Source organism: Copadichromis virginalis, linkage group LG7 (assembly GCF_057382275.1).
Source record: "Copadichromis virginalis isolate Kocher_CV1m ecotype Utaka linkage group LG7, C_Virginalis_male_GT1.1, whole genome shotgun sequence".
NCBI classification, from domain to species: Eukaryota; Metazoa; Chordata; class Actinopteri; order Cichliformes; family Cichlidae; genus Copadichromis; species Copadichromis virginalis.
The window spans coordinates 32,845,673-32,861,278 of NC_140624.1; the positions used below are offsets into that span (position 1 = coordinate 32,845,673).

At 41.5% G+C, this 15,606-nt stretch overlaps 1 protein-coding gene across 4 annotated transcripts in view; it reads left to right on the forward strand.

Annotated features, from left to right (window-relative positions):
• The window catches only part of wdr7 (WD repeat domain 7), a 99,710-nt gene that overhangs the window by 858 nt on the left and 83,246 nt on the right, over positions 1–15,606 (forward strand). For 2 of the 4 annotated variants that reach the window (XM_085463096.1, XM_085463098.1), the window contains exons 2-14: positions 1,659–1,830; positions 1,919–2,025; positions 4,552–4,630; positions 5,402–5,576; positions 5,702–5,778; positions 6,322–6,441; positions 7,943–8,088; positions 8,180–8,282; positions 12,756–12,903; positions 13,305–13,420; positions 13,652–13,784; positions 13,940–14,160; positions 14,949–15,144. In XM_085463096.1, the coding sequence (XP_085319222.1) occupies positions 1,672–1,830; positions 1,919–2,025; positions 4,552–4,630; positions 5,402–5,576; positions 5,702–5,778; positions 6,322–6,441; positions 7,943–8,088; positions 8,180–8,282; positions 12,756–12,903; positions 13,305–13,420; positions 13,652–13,784; positions 13,940–14,160; positions 14,949–15,144 (1,780 nt within the window). In that variant the 5' untranslated portion in view covers positions 1,659–1,671. Of the gene's footprint in view, positions 1–1,658; positions 1,831–1,918; positions 2,026–4,551; positions 4,631–5,401; positions 5,577–5,701; positions 5,779–6,321; positions 6,442–7,942; positions 8,089–8,179; positions 8,283–9,281; positions 9,408–12,755; positions 12,904–13,304; positions 13,421–13,651; positions 13,785–13,939; positions 14,161–14,948; positions 15,145–15,606 lie in introns of all 4 variants that reach the window. The other 2 variants (XM_085463099.1, XM_085463097.1) reach the window with 2 other exon arrangements.

Genomic DNA, 15,606 nt, shown 5'->3' on the forward strand with positions numbered 1-15,606 from the left:
CAGCAGCTTAATAGTTTCCCATGAAGCATGTTTTTTTTGAGCCATGACTGCAATTTGTATCCTGATATTTGTGCCACAGTTTTATTTATTCCTTTGTACAACCTCATTACTTCAGGTTTTGGGCCACCATTTAATTTGTAGATTGGTTTATGAGTTTCTGGGTTCATGCCTCTGTTTAAGTACTTACCTCAGGATTTTGGACCACAGATTCATTCGTTCGTTAATTTTTGAGCCACAGCTTTGGTTTGCACCTCAGTTTTTCTTTAGTGGGGATGAGTAAATGATGAGTGGGGATGAATGGTCCTAGTTTTCACTACTCCAGCATGGTTTAACTTTGTGAGTGTGCTGGTCCAAAGTCCTGAACTCTTGAGCTCCCACAGTGAGAGTATCAGGAGGCTCTGTTGTTGCTTTTGAGTAATCTTGTCACCTTGGAGCTAAGGGTCACTGCAATCAATACTAATGCTGATTGGAATGATTGCCTGATTTGCCTCACGTGATTAAACATGTGGTCTCCTCCAGGATGACATTGGCTCTGTTTATGGATCAATAAATGATTTAATGGCGATCAAAAGGATGTAAATAAAATGTCACTTTACAAGGCAGAATGAAACTTCCTGCCCTGTTATTGCTTAACTGAAGTTGTGGTTTTTTTTAACAGTCATTCTTGCTGACTTCTTATATGTGTTGTTCTGCATGATTGTTGTTATTTTTATCATGATTTTGTTGGGTCTCTGTATTGTGTTTTTTGAATTGTTGTTTAAAGGAAAACTCTCCAGCGCTCTTTGCATAAGATTTGTTCTTGAGTCACATCACTTGCAGAATATCCGGAGTATGATAATGATCTGCACTGAGGGATGAACTCTTCACCTTCTGTTGTCACATGTTTGAGTTTTGTTGTTTTTCCGTCTTTTAATGGAGTGTTGCTCTTACAGACTAATCCAGAAAACTTGAAGCTCACTGCACCACACAGCTTGTTTTGTTGGCAGAGCAAGCATTTTTTAATTATCACTTGATCGTATTCATTTCATTGTGGGAAACCAAAGTTATGATTTCAGATTAAAATTATATTTATTGTGCAGACCTGCTACAGAACAATGCTAAACTGGAAGCTGTCTGTCTGCATATGAACTGTTATCTTTAAATCTAAATTTCATATTTGTTGCAAACCTTTCTTCAGACTGACAGCAGCCATCCTCAGGCTTTCTAGCAGTGATACCTGCAGAGGGAGAGCTGCAGAGATCGCAGGGTGTGCTTGGGTAGATTTATCTCACTGCTTTAGTAACTTATTACAATTTGGACTGTAAATATAAACACACTCAAAGATTTGTTCCTGCAGAACAATTTTTTAAACTTGACAAGTTTAAAAAGGTATTCCCATGTGAAATGGGTCATAAATGATCATTTCAGTAGTATTTTAGCTGTTTGAGATTTAATCCTGGTTCTGATTGTGTCCTTAGATAATCAGCTTTATTTGCTGGAGTAAAATCAAACTTCCTCCTGATTGTTGTGCATGAGCATGAGATCCAAAATGCACCAATCAAAACTGTTCCAGGTTGCTGTTACCCACGAAGTCATTCAAACATGTAAATGTTGCTAAAACCATTAAGCTAAGGCAGACTTCTGCCACACTGAAGCCTCATTGTTTCCTCTGTTTCTAGACACCTCACCATAATGTCGGGGAACAACTTGGTTCTACCCATAGTGCTCTGGGGCCGCACAGCTCCCACACATTGCATCAGCAGTCTGCTGGTGATGGATGACTTTAGCACCATCATCACCGGCTGCCACGATGGACAGATCTGTCTCTGGGACATGACGCCTGAGCTGGAGGTGAGTGTTTGTGCTCCAGCTTTATTCAATCTGCTTCTTCTCCTCCTCTCATCAAACACTCTGCTCCTCTCTTATGTTTCCTGCTCAGATTTGTCCCAGGGCAATGCTGTTTGGTCACACAGCCTCCATCACCTGCCTGTCTAAAGCGAGTGCATGCAGCGACAAACAGTACATCGTCAGTGCATCTGAGAGCGGGTGAGCAATCGTGAAGCGTGCTTCCATGAGACTTCTTTTTGCTAACTTTTATATAACACGTTCATGTGGGTTGTATGTACAGTCGCTGTGTGTACACCTTTCTTTTCTTGTGATTTTTATTTTTTAACTTGTGTCTTAAAGTATTTTCATTTCAGTGCTGAGGCTCAGTTGCGGAAAGATTTGTCAGAATAGTTTTGGGAATAAACTCTGAAGACTGGTATTTAAATTTGAGCCTTTTCATCCTAAATATGTGTCACATCTGCCCTAATTGTTATGCCCGTACAGTGGTTACATGTTACAGACATAAACTGTATAAACGACAGGTTTTGGGACTCTAATGTGGTCCATTTATTTGTCCTATACTGAGACTTTATTACCTTTTGCTTTTTGGTTTATTGGAGCCAGAAGTCCACATATTTGGATGAAAGGGTGGAGTACGAGGCTTTTACAGATGGAACTGGCAGACACGTGCATCTGTTAATAGATCAATAACACACTGATCTGTTAATGACCTGTTAACAGATGGGTGTACTGTGATCCCTATAAAAGATAAAGCTCTCTATAGAGGCAGAAACTGTTCTCTGTAACAGTCTGTAAAGTCCTGTAAACTTGGGTCTTTTAATATGGGCGTCTATAAGCGACTGACTCACTTATGGACATAAAAGGAACTGCACTCTTTGGATTTATTTCTCAGTCTCAGAGGTTGCTGCTTGCCTTTTTTGATTAAATAAGCGTTATAGCTGTCCTAAATGAAGTTGCCGTTGTGTTTCTGCTGTGATGATTTGTTGTAGGAGGTTTAGTTTGGACAGGGTGATGCATAAAATTTAAAAACAATGAAATAAGTCATTACAACATATAAATAATTTTTTTAAAGCATAGCTTCTAAGCCAGCTCTGAGCCAAATTCCAACAAATGCATAAGTGTGAGAAATGTGAAAAAGTCTGAGAGGAAGGCACTGGTAGGGCTGCTCAATTAATCGAATTTTAATCACGATTACCATCTGGGCTTTCAACGATCATTAAAAATGACGGAGCCGATTATTAGCCCCTCCCTCATTTATCCGCGACACCTTAAAGGCCGGTCCGTGAAAATATTGTCGGGCATAAACCGGTCCGTGGCGCAAAAAAGGTTGGAGACCGCTGATTAAGAGGACCCGAGGGAAGCTCGGAAAGCTAAGCAGAAGTTATTTGGAGAGGAGAGTTGGTTGAAAAGAGGTAAAAAAAAAACATCAGTGGTGTTGCACACTATTTTATATTATTTTTTAAAGTCATTGTTAACCCTTTAAATCCGGTCAGAGCAGCACGCTCAGTTTTGTGTAACTATTTTTAAATCCCTGTAGAACCTGAACCGTGTAAGCTAGCGCAATAATTTGTTTTGCATATGAAACCGGAGGAGTTGTACTTACATCTGATGCCATCAGCTTGTCCTCGGTCACGGTTTCCTTTCACATAAAGCTTTGCAAAAATTGCATAAAAAGCGCTTGCAGGAACAAAAGCATAATATTCCAGAAACACGCTTTGCCGATCTGATCAGCTGTTTGTAACACTTCCCACAGTGAAACAGATGTCAGCGCGAACTATCACATGTCCGCCATTTCCTGCCCGAAACCGGAAGTGACGGCATTTTCGCGAAAAATGTAGTTTTTTACTTGTAGGCCTTAAAAGCCTATACTGGTCATGTTTGACTTTTCTGAATAGTTTCTGGGATGCTTAGAACTCGAATTGCACTGCTGGAAATAGTTTATTTTGATGCACCTGCTGTTTTCTTTGCAAATTTGCATCATAGGATTGTTTTTTCATTTTTTCTGCAGTATATAAAAAATTGCTGTATCTCCAAAATAAAACTATGAAGACACTCAAAATAAATTTCCTGTTGTTGTAAACTATTTTTTGCAACTTTTTTGTATTTAAAGTTTCGAGGGATAAACCTCTTAAATTTCTCTAAGTAGAAATATATGTTAAAAAAAACCAAACGATTTTCAATTTTTTTGTAGTTTATTGCACTTTTTTGCAATTAATGTAGTTGCTATGGACTTAATGCATACATATTATTAAAATATGGGCTATAACAGTTGTATAGCAACTTGAAATGCTCCCACAAATGGCACTACAGCATGTAAAAATATAATATAAGCTCTGGTGGACTTGGTTCTATAGTAGGTCTTAAAGGGTTAAATAAATATCGTCAAATAATCGAGATCTCAATTTCAGTGAAAATAATCATGATTATCATTTTTGCCATAATTGAGCAGCCCTAGGCACTGGTGCAGGACAGCACATCAGTGGTAAATGTGTATTAGACTGCCTGACTTCACGTCCAGTCATTTTCAGAGCTGGATGTTTTTGAGATGAGGCATTGTTGGTGTACGAAAGGGACCATCTCATGTACTGCAACCACTGTGGTTTTCTAAAAGAATGCAGTCCATTTTACTACAACCATAATTAGCTTAAAACAGATTAGGCTTCTGTGTATGAGGAAGCTCTTCAAAGTACATTAATGTGTGACAGCAGCTTTTTGACCTTACAGGGAGATGTGTCTGTGGGACGTGAACGATGGACGCTGTATTGAGTTCACAAAGCTGGCATGCGCTCACATTGGCATACAGGTAACACACACACACACACACACACACACACACACACACACACACACACACACGTATGCAGTGAATGATCATCAGACATCAAGATGTTAAACAGTACATTTGCATAGCACTGATTCAGCCTCGCCTTATTTATTCAACCCAAATACAGTCTGATTGGTTAATTATGTCAGGTGTTTTCTACTTGGCTTCTTTTTTTATGGTAATAATAATAGATTGCATTTATATAGCGCTTTTTTTAGGCACCCAAAGCGGTTTTACAATGCCACTATTCATTCACACACTGGTGGAGGCAGCTACAGTTGTAGCCACAGCTGCCCTGGGGCAGACTGACAGAAGCGAGGCTGCCATATCGCGCCATCGGCCCCTCTGGCCAACACCAGCAGGCGGTAGGTGAAGCGTCTTGCCCAAGGACACAACGACCAGGACAGAGAGAGCTGGGGGATCGAACCGGCAATCTTCCGGTTACAGATGAGCTTCCCAATACTATTGTAAACTAGTGTTTACTGTAGGGTTTTCATAATGAGAGCATACAAAGGGAATGGTTGTGCTCTTTCCCTAAGCTTTAAGGTGTATTTCCCTTTTCCCTGAAAAAAGGGGAAAAAAGCTCAGGTGGGGAAAAAAAAAAGGTGAAAAGTATTTAACCAGCACACAAAAGCCTAATGTTACCTTCAGGAAAAAGTAGAGACCAAAATTAAACCACAAGGTGATTGAAAAGACCTTTAATCCAGATCATTTCATCTTCACTCCCCTCCTTCTCTGCCTCCTCTTCAGTACTACCAGTTCACCATCGGCACTCAGAGGGAGGGGCGTCTCCTCTGTAATGGCCACTACCCAGAAATCTTGGTGGTGGATGCCACCAGCCTGGAGGTCCTGTACTCGCTGGTGTCTAAAATCTCTCCTGACTGGATTAGCTCTATGAGCATCATCCGATCCCACCGCACACAAGGTGAGAGTTTCCTTCAGGTTCACTGCTTTGAATGTTAGCTTGCAGACTGCCCTGCACAAAACATCATCGCTGTGGACTTCTTCATGTTTGTACTTGTGAATAAGCTATGTTCTGTCTCTGTGCAGAGGACACGGTTGTGGCGGTGTCAGTGACGGGCATCCTGAAGGTCTGGATCATAACACCTGAGGTCAGCAGAATGCAGGTACACCTCCATACAGGTGTTTATTAAAACGCGCATCAGGCTTCAGTTACACCATCGTAAATGAAGCTGTAAATAAAGTAAAGAAGAAAACACAGACCTCCCCAGTCCTACATAGATTAGAATATCATAGACTGTATACAAAATATAGATGTGGCCAGCTTGATGTCACCCACTGGTTTCTGGACAGCTTTAAAAAGGTACCAGCATTTAGTGGAGGTCAGGCCTAACAAGTTTACTAGAGTCTGTTTCAGCATACCTGTCGCACCCCTAATTTTAAAGTATTATAATCTGATGGAGGAGTGTCAATAGTCTAAACATGTTTATTTCTGATATAAAGTTGGACATTTAAACATGAGTCTGTGGAGAGTCGCTCACTTTTGGAGCCAGCCTCAAGTGGACGTTAGAGGAACTATAACTTTTGGCACTTCAGCCCAGGAGGTTGTTTAAAAATCAAGGAAAAAAATACTTCTTTTCTGTGTCTCCAGCATCGATGCATGGCTCTGCTCAGGATCTAACTTGTAATTTCTTTTTCTGTTTTTTCAGGACTTGGACCCTGTGTTTGAAGAGGAGTCCAAACCGATCTACTGTCAGGGCTGCCAGAGCATCTCCTTCTGCACCTTCACTCAGAGCAGCCTGCTGGTTGTGTGCTCCAAATACTGGAGGGTAAGAACCTGCACGAACCACTCGGGGGTTGTTTTTGCTGGCATGATGGTCACAGTGGTGATTGAGCGTGATGAAATGCTCCTGTGTCTGGTTACCTATTTTAAACTGATCAAAATAGATTGAACAAAGTTGGTAGAGTGAAAGAAAGGTTATCATGTAATACCATTTAAGCCAGTCACATGAAGCCTGTACTATGTAGGAGGTAACTCGAGGGTTACCCTTGGGTTTTCTATACTATGAAGATGGTTTACTTCTTACTGGGTAAATCATTATGGTATGCTCCACCTGCTGTTGGAGCAGTGCAGTGTACCTGTTGTACAGAGAAATGAGTTTTATATGTGCAGCTTTTTAAGTCATACCCTACTAAAGCCAATGATTTAACCAAACTTTGTGTCAACTGCGCATGTATTAAGGTGGTGATTTAGGAAATGTATAAAATGTTGTCATACTTGATTATAATCTGCTGGTAAACCTCTTTTATTCCGCTGGAAGTGCATCCAAAAGAAACCAGGAAAAACTCTGTACTGTGGTCCCTCATTTATCTCAGGTGTTACATTCTAAAAGTAACCCGCGATAGGTGAAATCCGAGAAGTATCCAGCTTTATTACAATTATTATAGACGTTTTAAGGCTGTAGAACCCCTCACTACACACTTTATACACTTTTCTCAGACAGACATGAACATTTTCACACTTTTCTCTCCTGTTTAAACACTCTCAAAGTTCAAACCTTCGTAGAAAAATAAGTCATGTATTATAGAGGAAACAAGAAGAATGAGTTGATTAAAGCTTGACTCACTTTGCTGTTTTGTTTCGCTTAATGCGCCTTATAATCCAAAAAACACGGTAACCTCTACCTTCCTTTAGCATGTCCAGAATTCCAACTTTTTGTGCGATGGTTAGCAACATTTTGTCGACATTGTTGTGTTTGTTGGGGAGAAAACATGCATACAACATACAAACATGCAGTACAGCACTTCACTCACACTGCTAGCGATCGCAGATTTATGTAAATTTGACAAGCTGAACACATTCTGTACTGGACAGGAGACACGGCATGGAGGAGATTGACTATGGTCTACAGCCGATCCGGACGCAGCACACAATGCGCTGTTACCCCCCCCCCCCCAAGAAAGAAAACAAAAACAAAGAAACAGCCATAAGATTTGCACACAAAAAATCCGCGAAACAGCGAGGCCGCGAAAGGTGAACCGCGTTATAGCGAGGGACCACTGTATTTGAGTCACACGTTACACTTATGAGACTTTGACTGGTGTTTCTCTGTTTGAAATGTGTGAAATTAACACCCTGATTAAGGCTTGTGTGTTCAGAGTATTAAAAACTGCTCATCCACTGAGCTAAACATACACTGAGGATTTTGATGATTTTCCAGCCCTGCTACCACAGAGGAGTGCTGATGGTTCTCTACAATATCATCACACAGCAGTCTGAAGTCTTGGCCTGGACAGATGGTTATGTTAATGAATTTTTGTCTGTTTCAGGTGTTTGATGCGGGCGATTACTCCCTGCTCTGCTCGGTGTCCAACGACAACGACCAGTCCTGGACGGGAGGTGAGTTCATCGCCGCGGACAAAGTCATCATCTGGACCGAGGATGGTTGCAGCTACATCTACAAGCTGCCAGCCAGGTAAGCCTGCCGCTCATCTGTCATCACTGCAGGAAAAAGACAGGTTCATCGTCATGACAATTTAACCTAAACATGTCTTTGTGTTTCTTAGCTGCCTGCCTGCTAGTGAGCATTTCCGCAGTGATGTTGGGAAAACCAAAGAAGGTTCGATCCCTCCGCTGGTGTACAGCATCGCTGACCGCTCAGACAAACAGGTGAGTCCTCCATCCGCCTCAGATTGCATGCGCAGGGAGGAAGACGGGAGATTCAATGATTTCATACCAAGTAAATACAGGGCTAGTGTTGCAGATATAGCTACTGATACCGATGCTTTGAACTTATAAGGCAGCCTCTGTTCTTTAAATGGTTTATAGGCTATAAATAGAATAGACTTGACGGGGGCGTCATTTGATTAGTTTAAAAAACTTTGAGAAGTGAGTGAATGAGATCCTAAACACAGTTTGAGAATAACACAGGTAAAACAACATTATTATTATTATTATTATTATTATTATTATTATTATTATTATTATTATTATTATTATTAAGACATGTTTAAGCTAAAAACTTTATACTGCATTTCAGCATTGAGCCTCCATCAGGAAATGTATTTTCACAACTAAAAGTTATGAACTCCAGTTATTCACATTAACTTTCAGTAGTCGGTAAGTCAGCAAACCTGTAACCTTATTGTGCAGCAAACCAGCAGGCCTGTCCTGCTTTTAGCTATGTAAAGCCAACCTAACGTGGTACTAGCTGTCTACTCTGCAATAATATTGATAAATGTGGTTCTTGAAGTCTTCAGGCTGCTTTGTCTTGTCTATATGATTTATTCTATGTGAGGTTCACTTCATGCACCTGGATTAGTACACCTGGTCGTGTATTCAAGATTACAAAAAAGCCAGCAGAGATCAGGTCCAACAACAGTTGCAGATATGACCTGTTGTTCCAGGCGGTAGCTCATCCCTGTTTCCACTTTATTCCTTTAAAGCTTTTAATTTGAAACCGCTGCGGGAAATGTAAATGAAAGGTCTCATCTTGATCCGTGTGCATGAACCTGACTCTGTGTTCTGTTCCTTTCTGGTTTAATTTCCTCAGTTTTTTTTCATGTGTGTATTTATAATTTGTCGTCTTGTTGGTATTAATGTGTTGTCTGTGCCTTTTTTGTTACTTTTGCTGTTTCTACCTTATGCTCCCTCCCTCGCTCCTCTCAGAGGGAAGGAGAGGGAGGTGAGGAGGAAGAGATGGTTTTGGAGGTGAAGTGCTTCCCTCCCAGCGGGTACGACTTGGAGCTCTACATCCCAGAGCCGTTATTCCACCACCGGCCTCTAGAGGCACCTGTAAGCCCAAGAAAAATACATGGTGAAAGCGAAGGCAGGAAGAAGAAGGTTTCACTGTCATGGCTAAGCTGCAAAAGCTACAAGAGGCAGAATAAGAGTTTTTAGAATTGTATTCCTTACTTTGGAGAAGCCAGAGCTGAAAAATGCTCGATTAATCTTTCTTTCGAGCTAATTTGTGATATAAATTATTCTTAGGGTCCAGGTGGGGTCAAAAAGATATTATTTTGAAATGCTTGGAGCATTTACAAACTGACTTTGGGACTTTGCAGCTCATCCAGAAAGTGACAACCAGGTGAGAAGAGCGAACTGTGAGAACAGCAGTGAAAGTGTTGATGTCAGCTCAGTGGCTCACATTCTTCAGCTCACACTTTTCAGCCGTAAAAACACACCATCCCATGTCATCAGGGGGTGCAAAAGTCCTTTAAACACTAGGTAAAGACCCAACACTATTAGAGGGAAAACCTTAACAATCAGAACATCTGCTATGACCAAACACTTGGCAACAGTGGAGAGGAAGAACTGCTTTTTCTTCCAGGATCATGGAGGTGCAGGTCTCCGATTGCTGTAGCCATTTCCGGGTTCAAATGTGCCTTCAGTTCTTAAAAGAAAGCAAACATTTAGGCACCACTAAGACAAATGCTTTTGATTGGTTAGTGAAGTTTGGCTTGTTGACATAGTGATGTGGTGCGTGGTGGGCAGATGTTTCCAAAAAAACCCAGATGATCCTGATGTGCCATTTTACTTGGGGAAAATCTAGGAAACACTTTTAAATCTGCAGTCTGAGAGTGACTGAGAGTGTTGGGATACTGTGGGTCTATACGAGGCCTGTAAGATGTAATGGGACCTGATCATTCAGGACTTTGTTTATCAGAAGAATATACTGAATTTTATATTTTATATATTTGAAAGCGTAGACTAATTCCTGATGTCAGTGAAGCTGTGGCTTAGGTTGTACATAAAATGGCAGTGGTCCAAGAATGAGTCCTTGAGGAACGCCATCATAATAGAAAATGCTAGAAATATGGTAATATCTGTAAGTTTGCTAGGAAAACAAACCACTGACGGCTGCTGTTTTGCTTGTAAGAGGTAATTAGTTGTTTTGAGAGTGAGCTGCTGAGTTGATGACTATTTGAGTGAACTGCCTGTTTTTGTTTGCTCCGCTCTTTGTTTTCCTTCCTGCCTAACCAACTGATGGACTGAACTCACTCTGGTTCACCTGGTTTCACGCTCTCCTCCCACTAAAGCAAAACTTGTCCTCCAAAAGCACCATCACCCTCCTCATCTGTCTTCATGCTGATGAAGATGCATGCAAAGTCCCCCAAGCTGCTTTCTAAGCAAATAATGACCCGCTGAGTCCCGGAGGTCATAACAAACCAAAGGCGCACAATGGGTCAGCCACAGTCAAATAGCCAAAAACTCTACGTTATTTGTGAGGTGTTGATAAATAATAAAAAAAAGATATTTAGCTTTCATGGGAACAGCTTTTTTCCCCTGTTAGGGAAGCTACAGAGTGGTTGCTATAATTACCAATGTCCTTTATTTGACAAATGTCTTTGTTTTCTTTTATATGTCTACATTTTCGATAACACAGCAAAAAGGTGGTTATTATCTTGGCATAATGGAAAAGATGGCCATGGTCCACATCAAATGCGAAACATTTCATTGAAGTGAATACCAATTTTTGGTACTTTTACAATAATGCTTTTTAAAAAATGTGACACATAATTGTAATATGGTGCACAGAACTCGCAAACATAACCAAAGCCAGCGTGAGCTCCAGCGCTAGGGCCGACTTCCTATGATCACCACCAGCTAAATAAATAATCCAAATATAAAATGTAATTTTATATTCATCTGGTGTGATATAATATTTAATGTGATGTAATAATAAGTTATTTACTGTAAATAATATTGTGTTGCTCAGGTGACATTTGTCAGGTCAGCCACAATGAAAAGTGTCATTCTGAAAGAATGAAGTTGATCTAGAACGAGAGATTTTCTAAACTAAAATCAGATTTTTGATTTTCATGGCCAAATTTCCAAAGCTTTTTTTTTTTTTTTCTCCATCATCCTTGGTCTAAAATTCTCTTTCCTGGTTGGCCTTTAATTTAGAATTTACAAATAAATTTTTTTAGTAGTGGCATTAATTCTGTACAGTTTTGCTCACTTTTTCTTTTTGCATTAAATATTAAAATAGGTTAAAAGAAATTCAGGTTACAGGTCACAGAACTCTGAATATTGTGTTTCTAGTTATCCAGATGAATGAGGTGCAGTGGGTGGGTGTCCCGTCTCTGTTTTTCTTGCTTCCTCTCTGGTGGTTTTTGCTGAAAACTTAAACTCTCCTTGCTGTTTAATTGTTTGCATCTTTAGTGAAAGATGTGGTTTGGTTTGTGTGTGTTTGTGTGATATTTGGTGGCACTTTGCATACCCTCACTGCTCGTCCACAGCGCTCAGATGAGCTGAACTAACTGATCGTTCTTCACCCCCTCAGCCATTACGCAGTGACGCTACGCCCGCAGGTTCACCGGCTTTCATCATCGCAACCCCCCCCCACACGCCTGCCAGCACCCCAAACTGCACTCTGAGAATTGTTCTCGCACTGCTCGTCACATTAATTAGTTTTCACTCTTTATTACTTCATGTATTGATAATAGATGTAAGTCAGCCCAGTTTTGGTTAGCGGTGGATTGCTTGTGTTTTTTAGGCAGTAAAAGCTCTGCTGCCCTCCTCCCATCTCCACCATTTTCAGTAACCTTTGGATTTTTTTTTTTTTTTTTAAATAGTATGAAATGCTAAAGTGTGATTCTAGTTGCGTTTATTCTCTCCCGGAGAGGTCAGTTTTATCCTGATGTCCAGAATTATTGAGCCAAGGAACAGAATCTGCTCAGATTTTTGGTGATACTCAACCAAACTGATGTCATCTTTTACTCTGCTCTACAAATTTTTACTTCAGAGCCTTGTATCAGGCTCTCATATAACCAAGAGATGGCGCTGAGACAGCCATCCATGAGTTCGGCTTATTTCATCCCAGAGTTAGAAAATAAAAAACAAAACAAAAAAACAGTGGTTGGAGCGCTTGTAGATCAGAGATGTGTGGTTCTGCTTTTCTGCAGTTTGCTGTGTGTTGTTGTTGTTGTTTGAAGACAACCTGAGAGCAAAACCAACCATTTCAGCTTCACTTGGCTCTTAAATTTAAGCTCAGCTTACAAATTCAGCATATTCCAGTATTGGTGGAAGTGTTCTGGCCAATTGGAGAGCCTTTAAAGATGTTTTCCAGCTGTCACCGGGGAGCTTTGAGGCATCACATCTTGTTGGTGTTGACATGTATTTTTTCCTGCCTTCCTCCAGCTCCTCATCTGCCCTCCTGTGACCCGCTTCTTCTTCAGCCGGAGGGAGCCCTTCCATAAGCTGCTGATCCAGGGTGACTCGGCGGGCAGAATGACCCTGTGGAGCATCCCGGACACCTCGCCTCTGCAGCCACAGTCCACCTCCACAGGTAAGGAGGGGGGGAAGATGGTGAGGTTTCTCTGGTAAAAGTCTTTTCATAAAACTTTGCTGTTTTTCTTGAACTTCAAACCTCAGCATGACGTTACGATGATCTCTCTTTTTTTTTTTCTTTTTTTTTTAGCTTTAAAGCAGCCCATTGTTAACGAGTTGGTACTAACGGAGGTTGTTTTTAGTCTGTTGGTCCAAAAATACAAACAAACAGAAAAACTTGATTCATAGAGTTTCTTTTCTTAAGAAAAATGTGGAAGAGAAAAAAGAAAAGCAGCATAGGTCCCCTTTACAAGATGCCTGATTGCATTGTTCAACTTTCTGGAGAGCTTATTCTTCATCCTCAAGTCCTTCAGAAGGCTGATCTCTAAACGAGTCCTTTGTCTGTTTGTATCACTGCAGAGCTGCAGGTGTCATTCACCATCAGCCTGCAGGAGGCATTTGATAAGCTGACCCCAGTGTCCTCGGGGATCATTGACCAGCTCAGCGTCCTGCCAGGCAAAGACGAACCCATTAAGGTCTGAACACAGAAAAGTTCTCATTAAATTATAAAAGAAGTTGTTTTAAAGATTCAAAATATTCTCACAGAGTTGAAAACTTTCAAAAATGAAAACAAACGTGGGTGTGTGGGGAACGTCCTTTTATTGTGTCCATCAACACGACCCCAAAATAACCTCTTTTGTGAGCACGTGTGCGATAGGGTTTACACAGTGGGGAAACTCTAAGAGAGTGTGTGTGCTTCACCTCAGGTGACGGCCAGCGTCTACATCCCCTCTCAGGGGCGCCTGGTGTGCGGGAGAGAAGACGGCAGCATCATCCTCGTTCCCGCCACTCAGACGGCCATCGTCCAGCTGCTGCAGGGCGAGCACATGCTCAGGAGAGGTGAGACAAACAAACTATACAGACACACTAACAAATCCAGCGAAGTTTTGTTTCAATTTGACTCCTTTTACATCAGTTAAGATTCATTTTCATGCCTATTTCTAGTTTTAGTTGACTTTAAAAACCTTTGACCTTTGTGTCGGTCTGTTCTGCAGGCTGGCCGCCTCACCGCACCCTACGAGGCCACCGCAACAAGGTGACCTGCGTCCTGTACCCATACCAGGTCTCGCCACGCTACGACCAGCGCTCGCTGGTGTCTGGGGGAGTGGACTTCTCCGTCATTGTCTGGGACATTTTCACCGGGGAGATGAAGCACATCTTCTGTGTCCACGGAGGGGAGATCACGCAGCTCATCGTTCCGCCAGAAAACTGCAGCGTAAGACCGCCACCGCACGGGTCTATGTCTGCTTTCAGGCTTTGTTCTGCCGTCTCTGCAACACTGTTTGACATTAGATTTAAATGTTACGAGGTTACAGTCGTCATCGTTACTGTGGAAATAAGTTGAGACCTTTGTGCTGTTGTGGTTTCAGAAGCCCACCTGAAACTACACAGAGAGGACTTCGTATTGTTTACATGACATTAAAATAAATGGTTAGAGATGTTTTGCTGCCATGGAAATCACAGTAATGCTGTTGAGTACAATGGCTGAGCTGTTACACACACAAGCTTTAATGAAGACATCAGATGGGCTTCTTCTCATTCTTTTAATAGTAAAGGGTACCTATTGTAACTGTTGCTCATTTCTTGTCACATATGTCCTGTTCCAATTTGGTTCTTCATATTAAAGTAAACTGTGAGGCGGACGCTCAGGCTTCAGGATGCTCTAATCAGTTTCACATAGTTTGTTTCTACTCTTGGCTCTACTTGATGTCATAGAGAGCAGATATCTTTTTTTAACCAGTGATATCTGACTCCAGAGATCAGAAGACCTTTGCAGCAGTGCAGTCACTAATGACTAAAAAGGGTCATTCCATTTAAATTGAATCAAATCTGACATCTTGAGTGGTTTTAAATGCTTCGAAATCCTTGAAAATAAAATAATGTTAAACGATTCAGAGGCCGTATTGAGTTTCTACTCTGACTTATTGTCTGCTAACCTCTCGGTGACCTGCAAGCACTTCTTCAGATTCTATGCCTCACCTTGCTGCTGTGTTTCCTCTGCAGACTCGGGTGCAGCACTGCGTCTGCTCGGTGGCCAGCGACCACTCTGTCGGCCTGCTCAGTCTCCGGGAGAGGAAGTGCATCATGCTCGCGTCGCGGCACCTTTTCCCCATCCAAGTCATCAAGTGGCGCCCGGCAGACGACTACCTGGTGGTGGGCTGCTCTGACGGCTCTGTGTACGTCTGGCAGATGGACACAGGTAAGAACCAGAGGACCAGGAAGGAGGTGTTTTCACTGTACTAGAACATGGAAACCTTATGACTGTTAAGATACCGATCATAATATTCTATATTAGCCTGTTTGTTAGCTCAAAGGAAAACCTTTGCGAGCTGCTACCAAGGCTGAAAGGTTCAGGCTTGCAGTTTCCTCCTACTTCTAATCTTAATGCTAAGCATGCATTAAGGGGGGTGGGGTTGGGCGTGCTCTCTGCAGTTCCCCCAATGACCACTAGACACTGGCTTCAAAACAGTTAGTCCTCATACACTGATCAAATAATTAATACAAGCACTTTTCCTAAGATTCACATCCATATTCCAATAAACATGTCAGATAGCAGCTTGGAGCTCAGTATATTGGATAGGGATACTTTACCATGCAGACTAAAGAGTCAAACACAACCAACATTATAATAATAATGGATTGCATTTATATAGCGCTTTAC